This window comes from Tenrec ecaudatus, chromosome 8, assembly GCF_050624435.1.
Source record: "Tenrec ecaudatus isolate mTenEca1 chromosome 8, mTenEca1.hap1, whole genome shotgun sequence".
Taxonomy (NCBI): Eukaryota; Metazoa; Chordata; class Mammalia; order Afrosoricida; family Tenrecidae; genus Tenrec; species Tenrec ecaudatus.
Genome location: NC_134537.1, coordinates 49,345,889 through 49,362,367, shown reverse-complemented (window position 1 = coordinate 49,362,367; position 16,479 = coordinate 49,345,889). Strand labels below are relative to the sequence as shown.

General features: G+C 37.3%; 1 protein-coding gene across 1 annotated transcript in view; it reads right to left on the bottom strand.

Moving 5' to 3' along the window:
* The window catches only part of SNTG2 (syntrophin gamma 2), a 553,256-nt gene that overhangs the window by 335,314 nt on the left and 201,463 nt on the right, over positions 1–16,479 (bottom strand). Inside the window, exons 5-6 of the mRNA XM_075555664.1 lie at positions 6,397–6,440; positions 6,264–6,305 (exon numbers count right to left, since the gene is read on the bottom strand). Coding sequence (XP_075411779.1) covers positions 6,264–6,305; positions 6,397–6,440 — 86 coding nt within the window. The remainder of the gene's footprint in view (positions 1–6,263; positions 6,306–6,396; positions 6,441–16,479) is intronic.

The following is a 16,479-nucleotide window of genomic DNA, read 5'->3' as shown; positions in this document are numbered from 1 at the left end:
TCGAGATTGGGCTTGACGGGATCAATGGGAAAAAGGTGCATGGGAATCTAGCTTCCATTCTCATGGCGCCTACTATGCCGACTACAGTGACACTCCTTCTGCAGCCCTGACTTATGACTGTTATTTATTTGATCATTTTCACAATCTTGAACTTCATTAGTTTAAAGGTCTGGGAATGAATGAGACTTGGTGCTGAATGAACCGAAGTTGTTTGTAGATAATGGTGGGGGGAGGGGAAGGTGTTGCTTTCCCAGGCTTATAGTATAGATACATCTGTGTGGCAGAGATTGATCGTGACTTCTGTAAATAATCCGTCAGCTATGTATAATAAATTACTTTGTTTCTTATTTGAAAATGGATTCTAGTTTGCTGCTTAATATTACACCAAGGGAACATCTCCTTTTAGTTTTTTATGACCAAGTTTCTGGACAGTTTCTCCTATAGGTATCGACAAAATTAACTCTGACAAGGAGGAAGGAGAAAAGATATACATTAAAATACTCATACATGAGATGCTATCAGGATGAAGAGGAATTCAATAATTATCTGTGATTCAGAGGGTAGTGTCACAGTAAGTCTGAAGGAGTGACTTGCACTCTCAACCCCTAATGACTCGCTTGTACTTGACCTAAAGTTTCATATATTCCAATTGTATTTAAGACTGTTTGATAGAATTTACTGTTTCCTAATTAGACCATACCCATTCTTGAAGATAGAAACCATGCTTATAGGTGATGAAGAATATTGTCTTATTTTTTAACGTAAGACACTTTATAAACATTAATTAAATGAATAACCATGGAGTGATAGGAATGCAGGATTCTACTCAATATCAAAAACTCCTGTTTAGAAATGTATTTGCTGTACATGGAGCAAGTGGATTTGTGATATCACAGTGAAATGTCAGTGACTTTCTGTACATGGAGATCATGGAATTGTGTTGCTGACCACAGTAATATGTCACATCCATTCATTTATGCTCTGAGAGGCTAAACCTTTAAAATATAAAACAAAAGCATGGTAATCAACATCACTTCCAGAAAATGCATTATTAAATTTGAAATAACTTTATCTGAAGATAAATATTTCATATTCATTGGATGACAACCTGAGAAGATGAGAGCATGTTGATTGGTCTCAAGTTCATGACCTAGCCCAAAAGGGATAGGGTTGTTCAGAATTTGTGACAAGTCCATGGTCTTAAGGCAAGGCGATCAGTGGACATCCTGGTGAGGCTAAGTGAGGCAGCCTGCACTAAGTTGACCAGAACCCAACCAGGTGAACAGAAATGCTTTTTGAGCTTGTGAATTGGTGCATATTGCTGCAGACTTTATGGATGGCCTGCCCTTATTTGACTTTGCTTATGGATGCCGACTTCGCAAGCCCAGTCTTTCTTTTTTTTTGGTTCCCTCTTTCTCCGCCATCTCCTCCCACCCCCACCTCCTTCCCCTTACCCTCCTGTATCTCTAATCTCATTATTGGTCCTGAGGGATTTTTCTGTGTTGGATTCTCTGTATTACAAGGTCTTATCTGTACCGGTGTACATGCTCTGGTCTAGCCAGATTTGTAAGGTAGAATTGAGGTTATGATAGTAGGGGAGAGGGGAGCATTAAAGAACTGGAGGAAAGTTGTATATTTCATTGGTGTTATATTGCACCCTGACTGACTCGTCTATTACTTGTGACCCTTCTGTGAGGGATGTCCAACTATCTACAGATGGACTTTGGTTCTCCACTCTGCACCCCCCCCCCACCTCATTCACGTTGATATGATTTTTTATTCTGGGTCTTTGATGCCTGATACCTGGTTCCATCAACACCTCATGATCACACAGGCTGCTGTGGTTCTTCCATGTTGGCTTTGTTGCTTCTCGGCTAAATGGCCACTTATTTCTCCTCAAGCCTTTAAGACCCCAGACGCTATATCTTTTGATAACCGGGCACCACCAGCTTTCTTCACCACATTTGCTTATGTACCCATTTTATCTTCAGCGATCGTGTGTGGAAGATGAGCATCATGGAATGCCAGGTTATTAGAAAAAAGTGTTCTTGTGCTAAGGGAGTACTTGAGTTGAAACCCAATGTCCATCTGCTGCTTTAATACTTAGCATATAAATATAAGTACATAGACTTATTTCCCTATCGTTATATATAATGGGACTAGAAAGCTTTATCTTTCTCCTTAGGAGTGAGTGGTCATTTGGAACTACTGACCTTGCGGTTAGCAGCAAAATGTGTGCCACTATGCCACCAAAGCTCGTACAATACACTACATTATGTTGAAAAAACAAATAACTCAATTATATCATTATAAAATATTAGAATCTTCTAAGAAATACAGCCAGTAAGGCATAGGTTCCCAAACTTATTTGGCATTATTGTTCACTTTTCCGGAAAGAAAAAAAAATTACTCAGTGCCCCTCCGCAATGAAAAGATTATAGCCTGCGATGTAGGCTAAGGGGTGGGTATCGGCTTTGCCGGGGATCTGATGGTGCAGGGGTTAAGTACTGGGCTGCAAGCTGCAAGGTCAGTAGTCCGAAATCTCCAGCTGCTCCTTGGGAGAAAGGTGGGCTTTCTGCTCCCATTACAGTTCTAGTCTCAGAAGCTCACAGGGGCAGTTCTAAATCCTGTCCTACAGGACTGCTAAGAGTTGGCACTGAGTCAATGAGTTAGTTTGGTTTGGGTTTTCATCTGCTATTGCAGCCTCCCTAGATCATTCTATCACCCAGGGTTAGTATCTTCCACTTTAGGAACCAATGCAAGGGTGGGCTTGGAGGTATACAGCAAGTAGTTTGGGTGGGTATGTCAGGGACTAGTGGAAATCAGCCCAGTCTTTCTTTTGCAGAGGCAGGTGGTTTTGAACTGCTCACCATGGGAATTGCAATCCAATGTACAGCCATTATGCCGCCAGGGCTCCTCCGCTACACTTAGAAGAAACTAGACTAAAAAAAAATCAGACTAGACATAATATTTGATTGCACTGTCTAAGTTTAACATTTAAGATATCTTTTTCTTTCTTATATTTCCATAAGTGATTCAAGAACAGAATGAGATTCCTGTCTGGACCTGACGAGATCACTGTTTTGGGTCTGCAGGCAGGAATTTTGGCAAAGGCAGCAGTAGAGGGTGTAGCATGTGTGACTCTGAGAAGCCTAGATTAGCCCGGACTTCTGCCCAAGACAAGCATGTTCTATGTGGAGTCGGCAGCTTCCTCCGAAGATGCAACTCAACTACATCTGATTTTTTGGTTTTATATTTTAATTAAAATAGACAATATGAACAATTCTCCTTTTTCTCAGTGGTGACATATTTATATCACAGTTAGCCGAGTAAATTTGAGGACAGTTTACTCTATTTCACAGTCGATCTACGATTACTTTTAGATAAAGGTACACAGATTTATGTTTAACAAAGGGGGAAATTGTTACACTAATACAGTAAAACTTCCCTGAAATTGGAGACAGCGTAAGGGGTGGTTAAGATTGATTTTTTGATAAGTCTTAAAATTAATTTGAGCAGAGCTGACATATTTCTTTTAGAATTAATTGAAGCTAGATTTTCCTCTAAAATAACAAAAAGGAAACCCATATGATTTATGAGGTGTTTTTACAAATGTAGCATTATTTGTGACTTTTATAAATCTGAAAAATTGAGCGTACATCTCATTAAAAATTCTCCAATCCTCTGTATATTTGCCATTGGAGGAGGACATATAATTTGATAGGTTGGATCGAAGGATATTTGCATCAATCAGATATTGACACAGCTCCACTTCCAGAGTCACACATGCTTCGCTTAAGCCACAAGCTTCCGTGATGGAGTTATTGGGGTGAGACCTTCAGAAGGTATCCGGGGCGCACTCCCTTTCTTTCAATTCTGATATGGCTTTGCAACACTAAGAATGAAAACTTGGGTAGAAATTATTGTTTTCCCTGATATTTCTTTCTTTTCTAGATAATTCTATTGGGGGTTCTTACAGATCTTATCACAATCCATGCATACATCCATCGTATCAAACCCATTTGGACACTTGTTGCCATCATCATTTTCTTTCTACTTGAGCCTAGTCTTAGCTCATTTCTGCCCCTCTCGCATCCTGACTCCCTCATGAACCTACGATAAATTATGAATTATTATTCTTTTCATGGATTACACCAACCACTGTCTCCCTGTTGTTCATCGCCCTGGGAAGCAGTTACATGTCGACCATTGTGATTGGTTCCACCTTTATCCCCCACGTTGCCCTTCTCCTCCCAGTATGGTGTCACTACTCTCATTATTGTTCCTGTGATGTTTATCTATTCTGGATTCCCTGTGTTGCGAGTTCTTATCTGTACCAGAGTAGAAGTTATTTCTTTATTTCTTCGCACATCTCATTCTTTAGGTTTCAGTCCGTCTTCTCTAGCTTTGCCCCTTTGCCTCCAATCCACTCCTTCTGCTTCCACTGCCCTTGGGTCACATATTTACACGGCATCAAGTCACCATACAATAGTATATGAGTATTGAAGGCTAGATTTTTTCTTTGCCTTTATTTCCATCACCAGAACCTAAACAAACAAGACACTTAAATAAAGTGCACCACCATGAAAGAAGTGGGGTAAAACATTTTTAACTAAAATTCTGACATATCATCATCTTATGTAATAATGATATACAGACATAGATAGAGATATGCATATCGTGCCACATCCTGTAAGGCAGAGATTACCAAAGTTACTTGGCCAGCTGCTCCTTCGCAGACACAGTTATTCAATATTCCCAGGCAATTAGAAAGGTCAGTAATAAAGGTGATAATACAGGATAAAGGATGCTATTTTTGCAGCATGCCTGTATCCTTCCTATGCATCCCAGAGTGTTTTCTCAGACTCTGAGAAACACTGCCCTATGGGATATAGCTTATGTGAGAGCCAGGAGAAACATGTTACTACTAAGTTCCAGTTCTTGCATACACACATGCTTCTTCCAAACAAGACGTTTAAAAGAGTGTCTATGAGAAGTGGAAGGCAGACAGGTTTCTTTGGTAATATCCTTGTTTTAGTATCATTAAAAACTCAAACTCACTACCATCAAATGGATCCAAACTCCATGTGCCCCTAGATTATAGCATAGAACTGCCCTTGTAGATTTCTGAGGCTGTACATTTTTACAGGAATATAAAGCCTCATCTTTCTCCTTTTATTCTATTCTGGGTGCTTAAAAATATGGGCCAATCTACAGGGAGGCTCTGAGGGTGTCCAATGAGCCAGTTTCACTAAAGGCAGCATGGAATTCAGCTAAGAAAATTATGGCAACTTTATTATTATCGTTATTTATTATTATTATTACAAAGAAGCAATCTCGATAGATTTTCCCAAAAGGCACAGGACAGTCACACACCTTCATTCAGAAGGGGTTCTAAGGCAGTGGGAAACGACGTTGGTGAGGAAAGTGTAACTGAGGCACCTTTTCCCAAGCACCACAATGGACCTGCTGATGTTTCAAGGTTAGAAAGACCTGTGTTCTTTGGTTAGGAATCCTTACCACATCTGCTTTACAGCCATCATCTCTCCCACTTTAGACTTCTTTTTGTTTCCAGACTCAAATAACCTTGAAAAGTAACACGATCTGTGTCTCCTGCAGATGCTACATCTGCCACTTTGATGTGGCATAAACTGAAGTGCAGAGAATTCACTGGGGGAGGGTTAGAGCTATGTGGACAGAGCCTCAGAAGGAGAGAGCCCTGCATGAAGGATCTATCAACAACAACTTATTGTGATATGTTTTTTTAATAAGGTTTCTGTGCTTTTACAGAAATATTTTGTGACTTACCCACCAACTCAAAATTTACTAGACAAAGCTAATATGTAATAGAGGCCTTGATATCACTGAGGTTCTAGATGGTGTGACGAGCTTCTATAGAAAATTTGTGACAGATTCTGTTCTTAGCTCTGACTACCGTCATCCAGGAAATCTATGCAAAATTATTAAACACATGAGGAATGTCAAATGTCTCATATTATAATAAGCATAATAAATTTAGCTCTTGAGTATTCTGGATAATTCACTACCATGTATATAAAGTGTCAAGCATATTACATTGCACATAATAAGTATTTAATAAAGATCATTTAAAATTTACTAAATAATTTAAGCTCTTCTTTGGAAGTCTAAAATTCTGTATCTATGATTGTATTCAGTGGCATATGCATTTAGAGAGGAAAGCACTTTGCGTATAAGAGTACTTGGAGTAAATAGAACAAAAGCATAAAACGTAGCACACTTACCACTTCTTCATGGGTTGCACTTTCTACATTAATGCCATTAACCTAAATAAATGACAAATTAAGAATTTTGAAGGTAAAAATCAAATAATGAAGTTGAGATAAAAATACCACAAACAAGTATTAAAATACTGACCTGCACAACTGCATCTCCTATGAACAACATTCCTGTTTGGTCAGCTGCAGGGTGGCAAAAGTGCAAGTGTTAAGAGGGATTTTAAAAGGCACCATGCTAGTTAAGGCAGTTGTTGAAACTTAGTCTGTGCAACAATTGAAATACTATGTGTGTTTGTGAGAGAGAAATGCCAACAGCAGAGCAATAGGCAACCACCCAATAAAGCTAAATAAATTGCTACTAATTTTAAGCACATTAAGAGGGTTACTTTGCAGTCACAGAAGACTTGTTTAATATAGAATACAAATGTCATTTCCTACTAATGAAGGGTTTCATTACATTATGCGAAATGTCTGATTCACATTGTTCATTAAGTCAACACAGACAATAGAATTCCAGAAGTCATTTAGCATTTTCTGCTTTCTCTCCTGAACAAATTTACACAGACTGCTTTAATTAAATATACTGTGCCTAGAATATAAAAGGGAAAGGATGAGGAAAAACATTGTCAAGTATGAGAATAATCTCTACTTCATTATTTCCACCTAACCTTTCTATTAGATATCTAGAGATAATTCCTTTCACCAAGATTGTACAAATTTGCACAAAAAGTAATTGCATTCATTTCTGCCTTCAAATAGATTTGTTTTAATTTGTATGTCTTTTATTAAAGATCGAAAGATAAACAATGACCTAGACTTTGCACATTAGAATGTTTATTACGAATCATATATCAAAATGAGTATCAACTGTAAACATGATTCCTAGTCATAACCTAGTATTATAGTTTGTTGAACAAAAAATTTAACCATTATATTACTTATATTGATGATAAGTAATAATGCTAGATAGTGAAGGGTAACTGTAATAACATTCTCCTATGTAGTAGGATCTTCCTCACAATCGCTGCCAGTGACCTATGCTGCCAATTCCTTTCTTTACTTCTGTATCTATTGCCTTCTTCAAATCACCTTCCATCTTTATGTGTTTTGTTTTTTCTTTATCTTCAATTATAAGCCAAACCCAAATTATCAAGTCAATTCTGGTTCATAGCCACCCAACAGATTAGAGTAGGGTTACCAAGTCTATCACTCTTTTTTAAAATCATTTTTATGGGGGTTCATACAACTCTTATCGCAGTCCATCCATCCATCTACTGTGTCTTGATGTAAGTATACTGTCACATCATTATCCCACAGAGTACACGCGGGTTCAAACCAACAAACACCAAAAAACCATTGGAATCAAGTCAATTCTGTCTCACATGGTTGAACTGCCCTTTTGAGTTTCCAAGTCTGTAACTGTTTACAGGCTTAGAGATCTTCCCTTTCTCCCTCAAAGTGGCTGGTGGTTTCAAACTGCTGACCTTGCAGTTAGCAGCGCAATGAGTAACCACGATGCCACCAGGGCTCCTGTATCCTTAATTAGTTACTGCACAGGTAACCACGTCTCCACTAGGACTCTTTTTGATGAGTCCTCAATAGGCATTTGGACATAAGGTTCTAAGATGACTTTCGATGACCTGAAATTCGATCAGATGGACTGGAAAGGTACAATCACCCACAGTATAGTACAAGTTATACAGAAGGTTGCTAAGAGCTGTCATTGACTGGATGACACTTGAATATGCATGTCATATACAATTATGTTTGCTATGATAAACATCTAAAAAGCTAGAATAAAAACATGAGATCATCATTAATAGTATTCTAAAGAATCTTAGATATAAAATACTAAATTCCACAACGGTAGGGTGAGAATCAAAAATAAATGTAGGAGATATTTGAATTCTGCTATGAAGTAAAAGAAGAATCAAGCAGAAACCATAGGATGAAGTAAAAAAAAGAAAGGGAAAAGGGAGGCTGGGGTGAGTGGTAAGGAAACCAGAAGACAAGGTGAAGGTCTTTGAATGAACAGATTAAAAAGAGTGGACATTATTTTAGTGGTACATTGGATCCTTCAGAGACTTTGGATTGTCTTGAAACACTCCTTTATCCAAAATCAAACCACAATAACTGCAATAATATGGAGTTTCCAAGACCTTCTGGAGCAAACAGCCTTGTCTTTATCCCTCAAATCTACTGCTGGATTCTAACCATTGACCTTGTGGTTAGACGCCCAATGGCTAACCTATACAATCCCCATAATTTGTTGGTTTTTTTATTAACTTAAACTGTGCTATGCAAAGCAAATTTATTTTCTATGACCTTTCATCACGGATTAATTGCCAAAAATACAAATGGCATATATATTGGTGTGAACCACTTATGCATTTGGATGCTATCTATGAGATTTTCCAGCGCTTGTCCTCAGAAGAAGTGGACAGCCTGTTCATTCTTCAGTCTGTTCTGAATCTGAAATCTGGTCCGTTTGGGAAAGCGTGTTGGCACTGGAAATACCAGTGACAGAGCTGCCAGCATCAGAACGAACACAAGGCAACAGAGCATGACAACCTGACAGGCAAGCGGGGGGAGCATTTGCTGAAGATCAGGAACGCAGCCTTCAGAAGGGATTGTTACTCAATATACAGAAAACCAAAATCCTCACAACTGATGAATAGGTAACATCATGCTAACCAGAGAAAAGATTGAAGTTGGCAAGGATTTCATCTTTCTCAGATCTACAATCAAAGCTTATAGAATCAACAGTCAATAGATTGAACAATGCTCTGTATTGGGTAAATCTTTTGCATAAGGCCTCCTTAAAGTGCTGAAAAGCAAGGATGTTACTTTGTTGACTAAGGTGCCCTGGATCCAAGCCATGGTATTCTCAATTGCCTCATATACATGTGAAAGTTAACAATGAATAAGCAAGAAGAGTCGATGCACTTAAATTATACTGCAGACGGAGAATTTAAGTGTCATGGACTGCCTAAAGAACAAACAAATCTATCTTGGAAGAAGTACAACCAGAATGCTCCTTAGAGGCAAGGATGGTGGGACTTAGTCTCAGGTGATTTGGCCAAGTTGTCAGAAGAGACCAGCCCCTGGAGAAGGACATCAGGCTTGGTAGAGTAGAGGGGCAGGGGAAAGAGGAAGGCCTGGGACCAGATGGATTGACGTAGTGGCTGCAACCATGAGCTCAAGTTAAGAAAGAGTGTGAGGATGGCACAGAGCCTGGCAGTGTGTCCTTCTGTTGCACATAGGGTCTACACGAGTCAGAACTGACTTGACCATATCTATGTATGTGTGTCTACCGACATATGTGTGCATATGCAGATATAAACAAATATATACATTTCAAACCACTGCTCTCTGGCTAGCGGTCAAGTAATTAACTATTGGGCCACTAGGGAAATATATTTCATTATCATTTTTATTATTTGAAACATTTTACTGTGAAATAGTTGAAGATTTACAGAGCAGATCATCCGTTTTACGTCCAACAATGCACACACACATTTATTTCATTCATTCACTGCAATCCCCTCAATGTAACCTCAAGTCTCCTTCTCCCTCCTGTGTCTCCTCTTTATCTTCGTCCTTCTTTCTTCATCCTTCTGAATTTTGTTCCTGGGTAAGTTTGCTCATTTCATCCCATATGTTTGCCAGTAGTGAAGTGGGCATACAAATGAGCGCTATTATTTACCTGAAAGGCTGTCTGCTGTTTTGCTGAAAATTGTGCCACAAGGGAGAGTTCCACACCTGGAAGGGGAGGAAGGTTTCTGAAAAAGGTAACCTCACTTCTCTCCAGTGGAGAAGCTGGTCGTTTAAATGCTGAGCTCATATTTAGCTGCCCAAAATTTCCTGAAAGTGCCACCACAGTCCTATGCTAACTATTAGCTAACGAAATAGACCTGTACTATCTATTTTAAATCAAACAATCATAGGGTGTCCTATGAGGACACAGGCAAATTAATAATGGGTGGTGTCACATTCATTGTTAAAAAGAACATTTTAGATCTATCCTTAAGTACACTGTTGTCTGTGATAGGATAATATTCCTATGTAAGCCTACAAGAAAAATCACTTAACATGACTATTAGTCAAATTTATCTACCGACCACTAAAATCAGTCATGAAAATAGAGAATATTTCCATCGACTTCTGTATTCAAACATGCATTCCAGGGCCACTGATAATTACTGGAATGGGATGTGAAAGTTACAAGGACAAAAGTCAGTAGTTGGGACAATGATGGAAAACAATCCTGGAAATCTGATAGCAGAATTTTACCTGACACGTTCCTGAATCACTGTAAATGACCTTCGATCATCATCATAAAAGATGAGTACAGACTTGGATCTCACCAGATGGTGAAATTAAATGGACTACCTCTGCTGTAACAGACAATAGCGAAGCTCAGTATCCTCAGCCAGAGCCAGGTTAGGGGCCAACTGTCAAACAGACCACCCAAGGCTCATATGCTCTCATTTCAAAATAGTGTCGACTCTGTTTGTTTTTTTAATCTAAACGATGCTTCATTAAAACTTTCATAAAGCATGACATAGTCTTGAATCATTCAATAAGTATATTTTCTAGTTTGAAATGAGTGAGATAGCCATTTAGAGACCTTAGTTTGGAAAAAACTAGGAAGTCCCCAGAGCTGGCTAGTTGTAACGTGCCTCCAGTGGGAATGATGTCTGCTTTGAGAAGGATTCGCTTGTGACAATCTCATGGAAATGGAAGGGATATGGCCCTCGGGGAACTTCTGCATAATTTTGGTGTGCACACAAAAATAATGTTATAAATTCTCAAGTAATGAAATTAAAATGCCAGTGGCAATCTAGGTAAATAACAAGGCACGTGTATATACAATTTCTACTGCCTTTGAAATAAATGAAAAGAGTACATTAAAATCCTTAAAGAATATGTGAAGATTCTCAGTTGACTTGCAGTCAGAAGTATGAAGAACGAACGGAAAATACGACTTAATTTTAATATAGTTAGAAAAAAACTAAATGATTAATTTTGTTTTCATTGTACTCTATGCTACTCTCTTAAAAAATAAAGTTCCTTCATAAATAGTTCTGAGTTAATATTCAAAGAGCACATAAAAGGAAATTCACCCCTGCCTCACTCTCCTTTCCAGTCTTTAGGCTTTAAAACAATTCTGTGAACGACTGGTTGTTGTTGTTACTTCGTGTTCTCTTCCCACTCCCTTCCTCTTTGGGGCAAACCCTCCTGAACGCCTAGAACTACTTTTGTTTAATGTGATCCATGCGTTCATCATTTCCATAATGATAGTTTTTGAATAGTTTGAATTTCAATGGTTTTGAGACAGTTTAATTCAAGAGTTTAGGAAATGTGTTATATGACTTAATTTGCCTCAGATTTAGCTATTGCTTAAGAAAAATAAATAAAACCCAAACTCATCCAAGATCTCAAATCTGTAGCTGACTGACTGGCCAAAATTAAATAACATTTAATTTTTTTCACTTTAAATAAAACACTACTGAGAAACAAAAATATTCAAATGACTACATGCCTTACATATACTTGCTGTTATTAATAAAGTTATTCAAGGAAAAGTATCCACTTTTTTTTATTTAAAGTTCATGTTTTCTTGCCAATTTGGGGTAAGTGAAAACAAGCAGGAGACGTCTTGTCCCAGGTAATGAAGACAAAGCAATGAAAATTTCATGCAATTACCAATTGGGAATAGATTCTAAAGAGATAAAAATACATAAGATAAAATCTTTAAAGCAATATATCTAAATATAAAGGTCATTTTGTTGAATTAAAATGGAGTTGTGAAATTTAACTCTATGATATGATATACCTGTCGTTACATTAGAATAAACAATTAAAATGTATAGTTACCTTACTCCATCTAGGCACTCAAATTTGTACAAAACAGTAATAATGAGTAATGTTTTCAATTTCCTTTAATGTGCCTTTCCGAGAAGAATAAATAAATATTTCTTAGAGAGTTCATTGAGACTGTGTAAAAATAGTCATGGTTTGCGAAAAATCTTTTAACCGAAATACACAATCCCTTATATATTAGCTGTTCTTTCCTTTAATTAATAAGACATGTGTTAATTATGAATTTAGACATACAAAAATATAATCTTAAAACATAAAAGTTCAAATAATTCTTAATAGTAACATAATTGTATTTTATTTATTTGGATTAAGAATAAAGATAATAGAGCATTTCTTATGTGACTAGCATTCATATTCCTATTCACCATGGACTGAGTCATTTAAATCATATAACAATCCCATGAGTTACACAGTACTATTCTCTGTTTTCACAAAGAAACACTGAATCACAAAGGAGACGGAATAACCCATGTAATGAGCAATGTAACTTGATTCGATGCCAACGTCCACTACCATTGCCCTAATGCACATCACCTGAAACTAGAATTGAGGAGTGGGGCGGGGGGGGGGGGCTTGCCTCTCCTTCTTTTTGAATAAAACAAAAAATTTTCCACATTATTTTTATTAGTATTGTTTTAGAAATATATTTATAAATATGTTTTCATGAAATATCTAATTTCCATGAGGCGACAATCTAAAGGACATTGTTAGCTTTCTAGGTAATGTCAATTATGTTGAGGTGTACAGATTGAATACGTATGCAGAAAGATCCAAAGTAGACCAACATTTTCATAACCATATTTTCCTGTTCTTTGTGAAAGGCTGTCGGTTGGTCTGTGTCCGGGCTTTACGTGAGCGCACTGACGTGGTCTTGAATTTCCATCCCTCTCTGTGTTATCTATGGCTCGTTATGATTCACGCATCGAATGCTTTGTATAGTCTACAAGCAAACAAAACATTCTGTTTTTGGCTGAGATCATCTGATGTCATTAATAATATCCCTTGTCCCTTTCTGAACCCCGCTTGAATTCTGGCAGCTCCTTGTTGATGTACTGCAAGAATAGTGCTTGAATGATCTTCAACTATATTTTACTTCTAAGGGACGTTGTGATATTTTTCAACAATTTCCACAAACTGTTGGCTCACCTTTGGTTAGAATGGGCACAAATATGGATCTCTTCTAGCTGGTTGGCCAGGCAGCTAGCTGCCGAACTTCATGGCACACCAAACTTGATTGGAAACAGCTGCACGGTGTGCTAGACAAAGACTGCCTTTCTCCCAGTCACTGTATCAATTCATCTCTCTGGGGGTCTTCCCTTTTTAGTGACCTTTCACTTTTTCCAGCCTGCTGTCCTTATCTAGGCAGCATTCTCTTCTGATAACACGCCCAAAATACATGGGATGAAGTGACACCGCCCTTGCTTATAAAGGAACGTTCTTGCTGTCCTTCCACTAAGACGTATAGATGTGTTCTTTTTGTAGTCAATTGTGTTACTGTTCTTCTCCAGCACCATCATTCAAATGGACCAAATCCTGGCGAGTTCTCCTAGGCACTGACCAGCTTTCACCTGCACAGGTGGTGAATGAAAGTCATGTGGCTTGGGTACAGCACATATTAGGTCCTCAAAGCGACACCTTTGCTATTCAAAGCTTGAAAAAGGGTGTCGTGAGGCAGGTCTGTGCAACACAATGCATCATTTTATTTACTGCTGCTTCCATGAGTATTTGTTGTGAATCAGGTCAAATGAAATCCTTGATACCTACAGTTTTTTCTCTGCTTATTATGAGGTCGTCTATTCACAACATTAGTAAGAGACTATTTGTATTTAACAGTTTAGAACAAATGAGTTAGCCTAGAAATGTGTGAAAATTAATTTTCATATTCAGGGAATAAATGTTTGTTTGAAGGACTAGAGAAACTAGTCCAGCTGGGTTGTCATAAATGTGTGAACTCTCAGGACATAACCAAACTGATCGCTTCTCAGTAATTTGTATGAAAGCAAATTGACAGTTTGTCCTGAATCAATACTTGTCCATAAATTGCTCACCTGAATCAATACTAGTCTATAAATTGCTCACCTTAAATAGCTGCTGCTTCAAATGATCTCTCTCTAAATCAGCAGTTCTCAATCTGTGGGGCTTGAACCACCGTTTCACAGGGGTCGCCCGATTCAGAACAGTGAATTACAAAATTATAGTTATGAAGTATCAACAAAATAATTTTATGGTTGGAGGGTCACCACAACGTGAGGAACTGTGTGAAAGGGTCACAGAATTAGGAAGTTTGAGACCACTGATCTAAAATATTAGTCTGGTAAATGTAAGGAAAAAATGCACTTGCCCAAGATACTATGCATTTTGTCCATATAAACATACATTGAGTTCTTTCTTTCTGGTCAGATTATACCTGAATAAAACAAAGTTTATGAGTTTGAAATGGAATTTGCCTTCTTTTTCTGCTGACACAAGGGAGAACTCAATGCCATTAGCAACTAAGTAAGTGTTGTTATCAACAAAGAAAAACTACTTAAACACAGTGCTAAGAATTGCCTGTTAAGACTCTGTCTTTTAATTAAAATCAATTTAAACAAATTGACATGAGAGTAAATGTCAAGTGTTTAATGTCTCACCAATGACAAAGAGTAGTAACACAAAGGGAGATGACAGCACTTTGACAGTGGGCTATTCTTCGAGGCTGGCCTCGTTTTTATGAATATTACAGTAATTATTCAAATCTACATTGGTTTATTAGACTGAGTAGAGACAGTTGTTAATTTAGTTTGTTTGTTTGTTTTGTGTCATCGTTCTTAGGTTCTCCTGTGCTCATTTGTGCGTAGTCGAAGTGTGTTACAGGATTATTATGGACGCGAACTTTCTCGAGCAGCAGGTCAGACCTGTTCCCTGAGGCGCTCTGGGCGGAGGTATATTCTGGCTTCAATGGAGGACTTATGTATTTGAGCCATGCAAAATGTGTCTCAGTGAACAGTTAATCAGAAATATAAAAGAGCATAGTATTGTACTGATAACAGGTTAAAACATCTAAATGTGTTATAGAAAAGCAGAGCCCTAAATTAACTTCCTTAATGTGACTCCTATGTTTTAGATATGCTTTTTTTAAAAACAACTGTCAGTGATGCAGATTTATCCAAACAAGGAAAGAGTCATGAAAAACAATCTAACCAAGATTTGAATCTCAAACACTACCCACCAACATAACTAATCAACCTTTTTGGGAGGGGGAAACAATAATAACTCTTTCCATTATTTGTGGTATCAAACTTTCGAGAACTGTGCAGAAGGGATGGGCCTGGAAAAGCCTTTTGCCAATGGTGTAAAACTTTCCAGATTTCTGAAGGACAATGCTAAAAGGATCGAGGGGCCACCTTTAACGGAGTTTCCATTAGCCCAATCAGGAACATTTAATTACCCCCAATCTGAAAAAGAGAAATATATATACACATATATTAAATAATATGAGTCTGTAAAAATTAGTTCATATTCAGTGTCAAAACTTTAAAAGCAAATTTTACCTTATTATTAATTAGTATTATATTTGGATTAATTTTGGTCAACTAAGAAAAGAATATTGATGTTTTAAAACTGTGTTGGCATTTTCTGTAAATATAGAAGTGTCTGTGCTAATAGTATTTTACTTTCAAAATTTTCTCTCATGGAATTTTGTCCATAAATTCAAGACATGCTTTTCTAATTTAAGAGACAATATATTTATTTAAGAGAAATAATAAAGTGTTCAAGCTTTGATAGATCTAGCAATAAATGTCATTGCCCGTGTAGTATAAAATCAATCAAATGTCTAAGAAAAGCATGCATAAACTATAATTTATCTGGCCAGGAATTTTAAATTCCTGGATTATTTTGCACATCGCTCATATTAACAGGAGTTGTCAATCAATGAAAAAGACTTGCTTCCCCAAACTATCTATTTAAAATCTGTGGCTCTCTACTTCCCAGATATTTATACATTCACTAATATTAAGATAACTTATTATAAAATATGAATTGGCATCAACTTGATGGCAGTGAGTTAATTAATTTAGTATTGTAGAAAAGGAAAGGGTCTATTTAAGGCATTCTCTTCATAAATATTAGAGATATTAATAACTTGGTAATTAGCATTTGTTCACTTCACAACAGGATCCATTTCATAATTTACCAGGAAAAGCAATCACTCAGACTTCTAGTTCACCTAGGTTCGACTTGCAACTAAAGCAACCATAAGGAATCAAGGTTTCAAGATGGCTTATAGCTCCTAGCTCTTCAGAAAGATTAGAAATGACACACTATAGATAAAACCCATTATAGTAGTATGATTAGA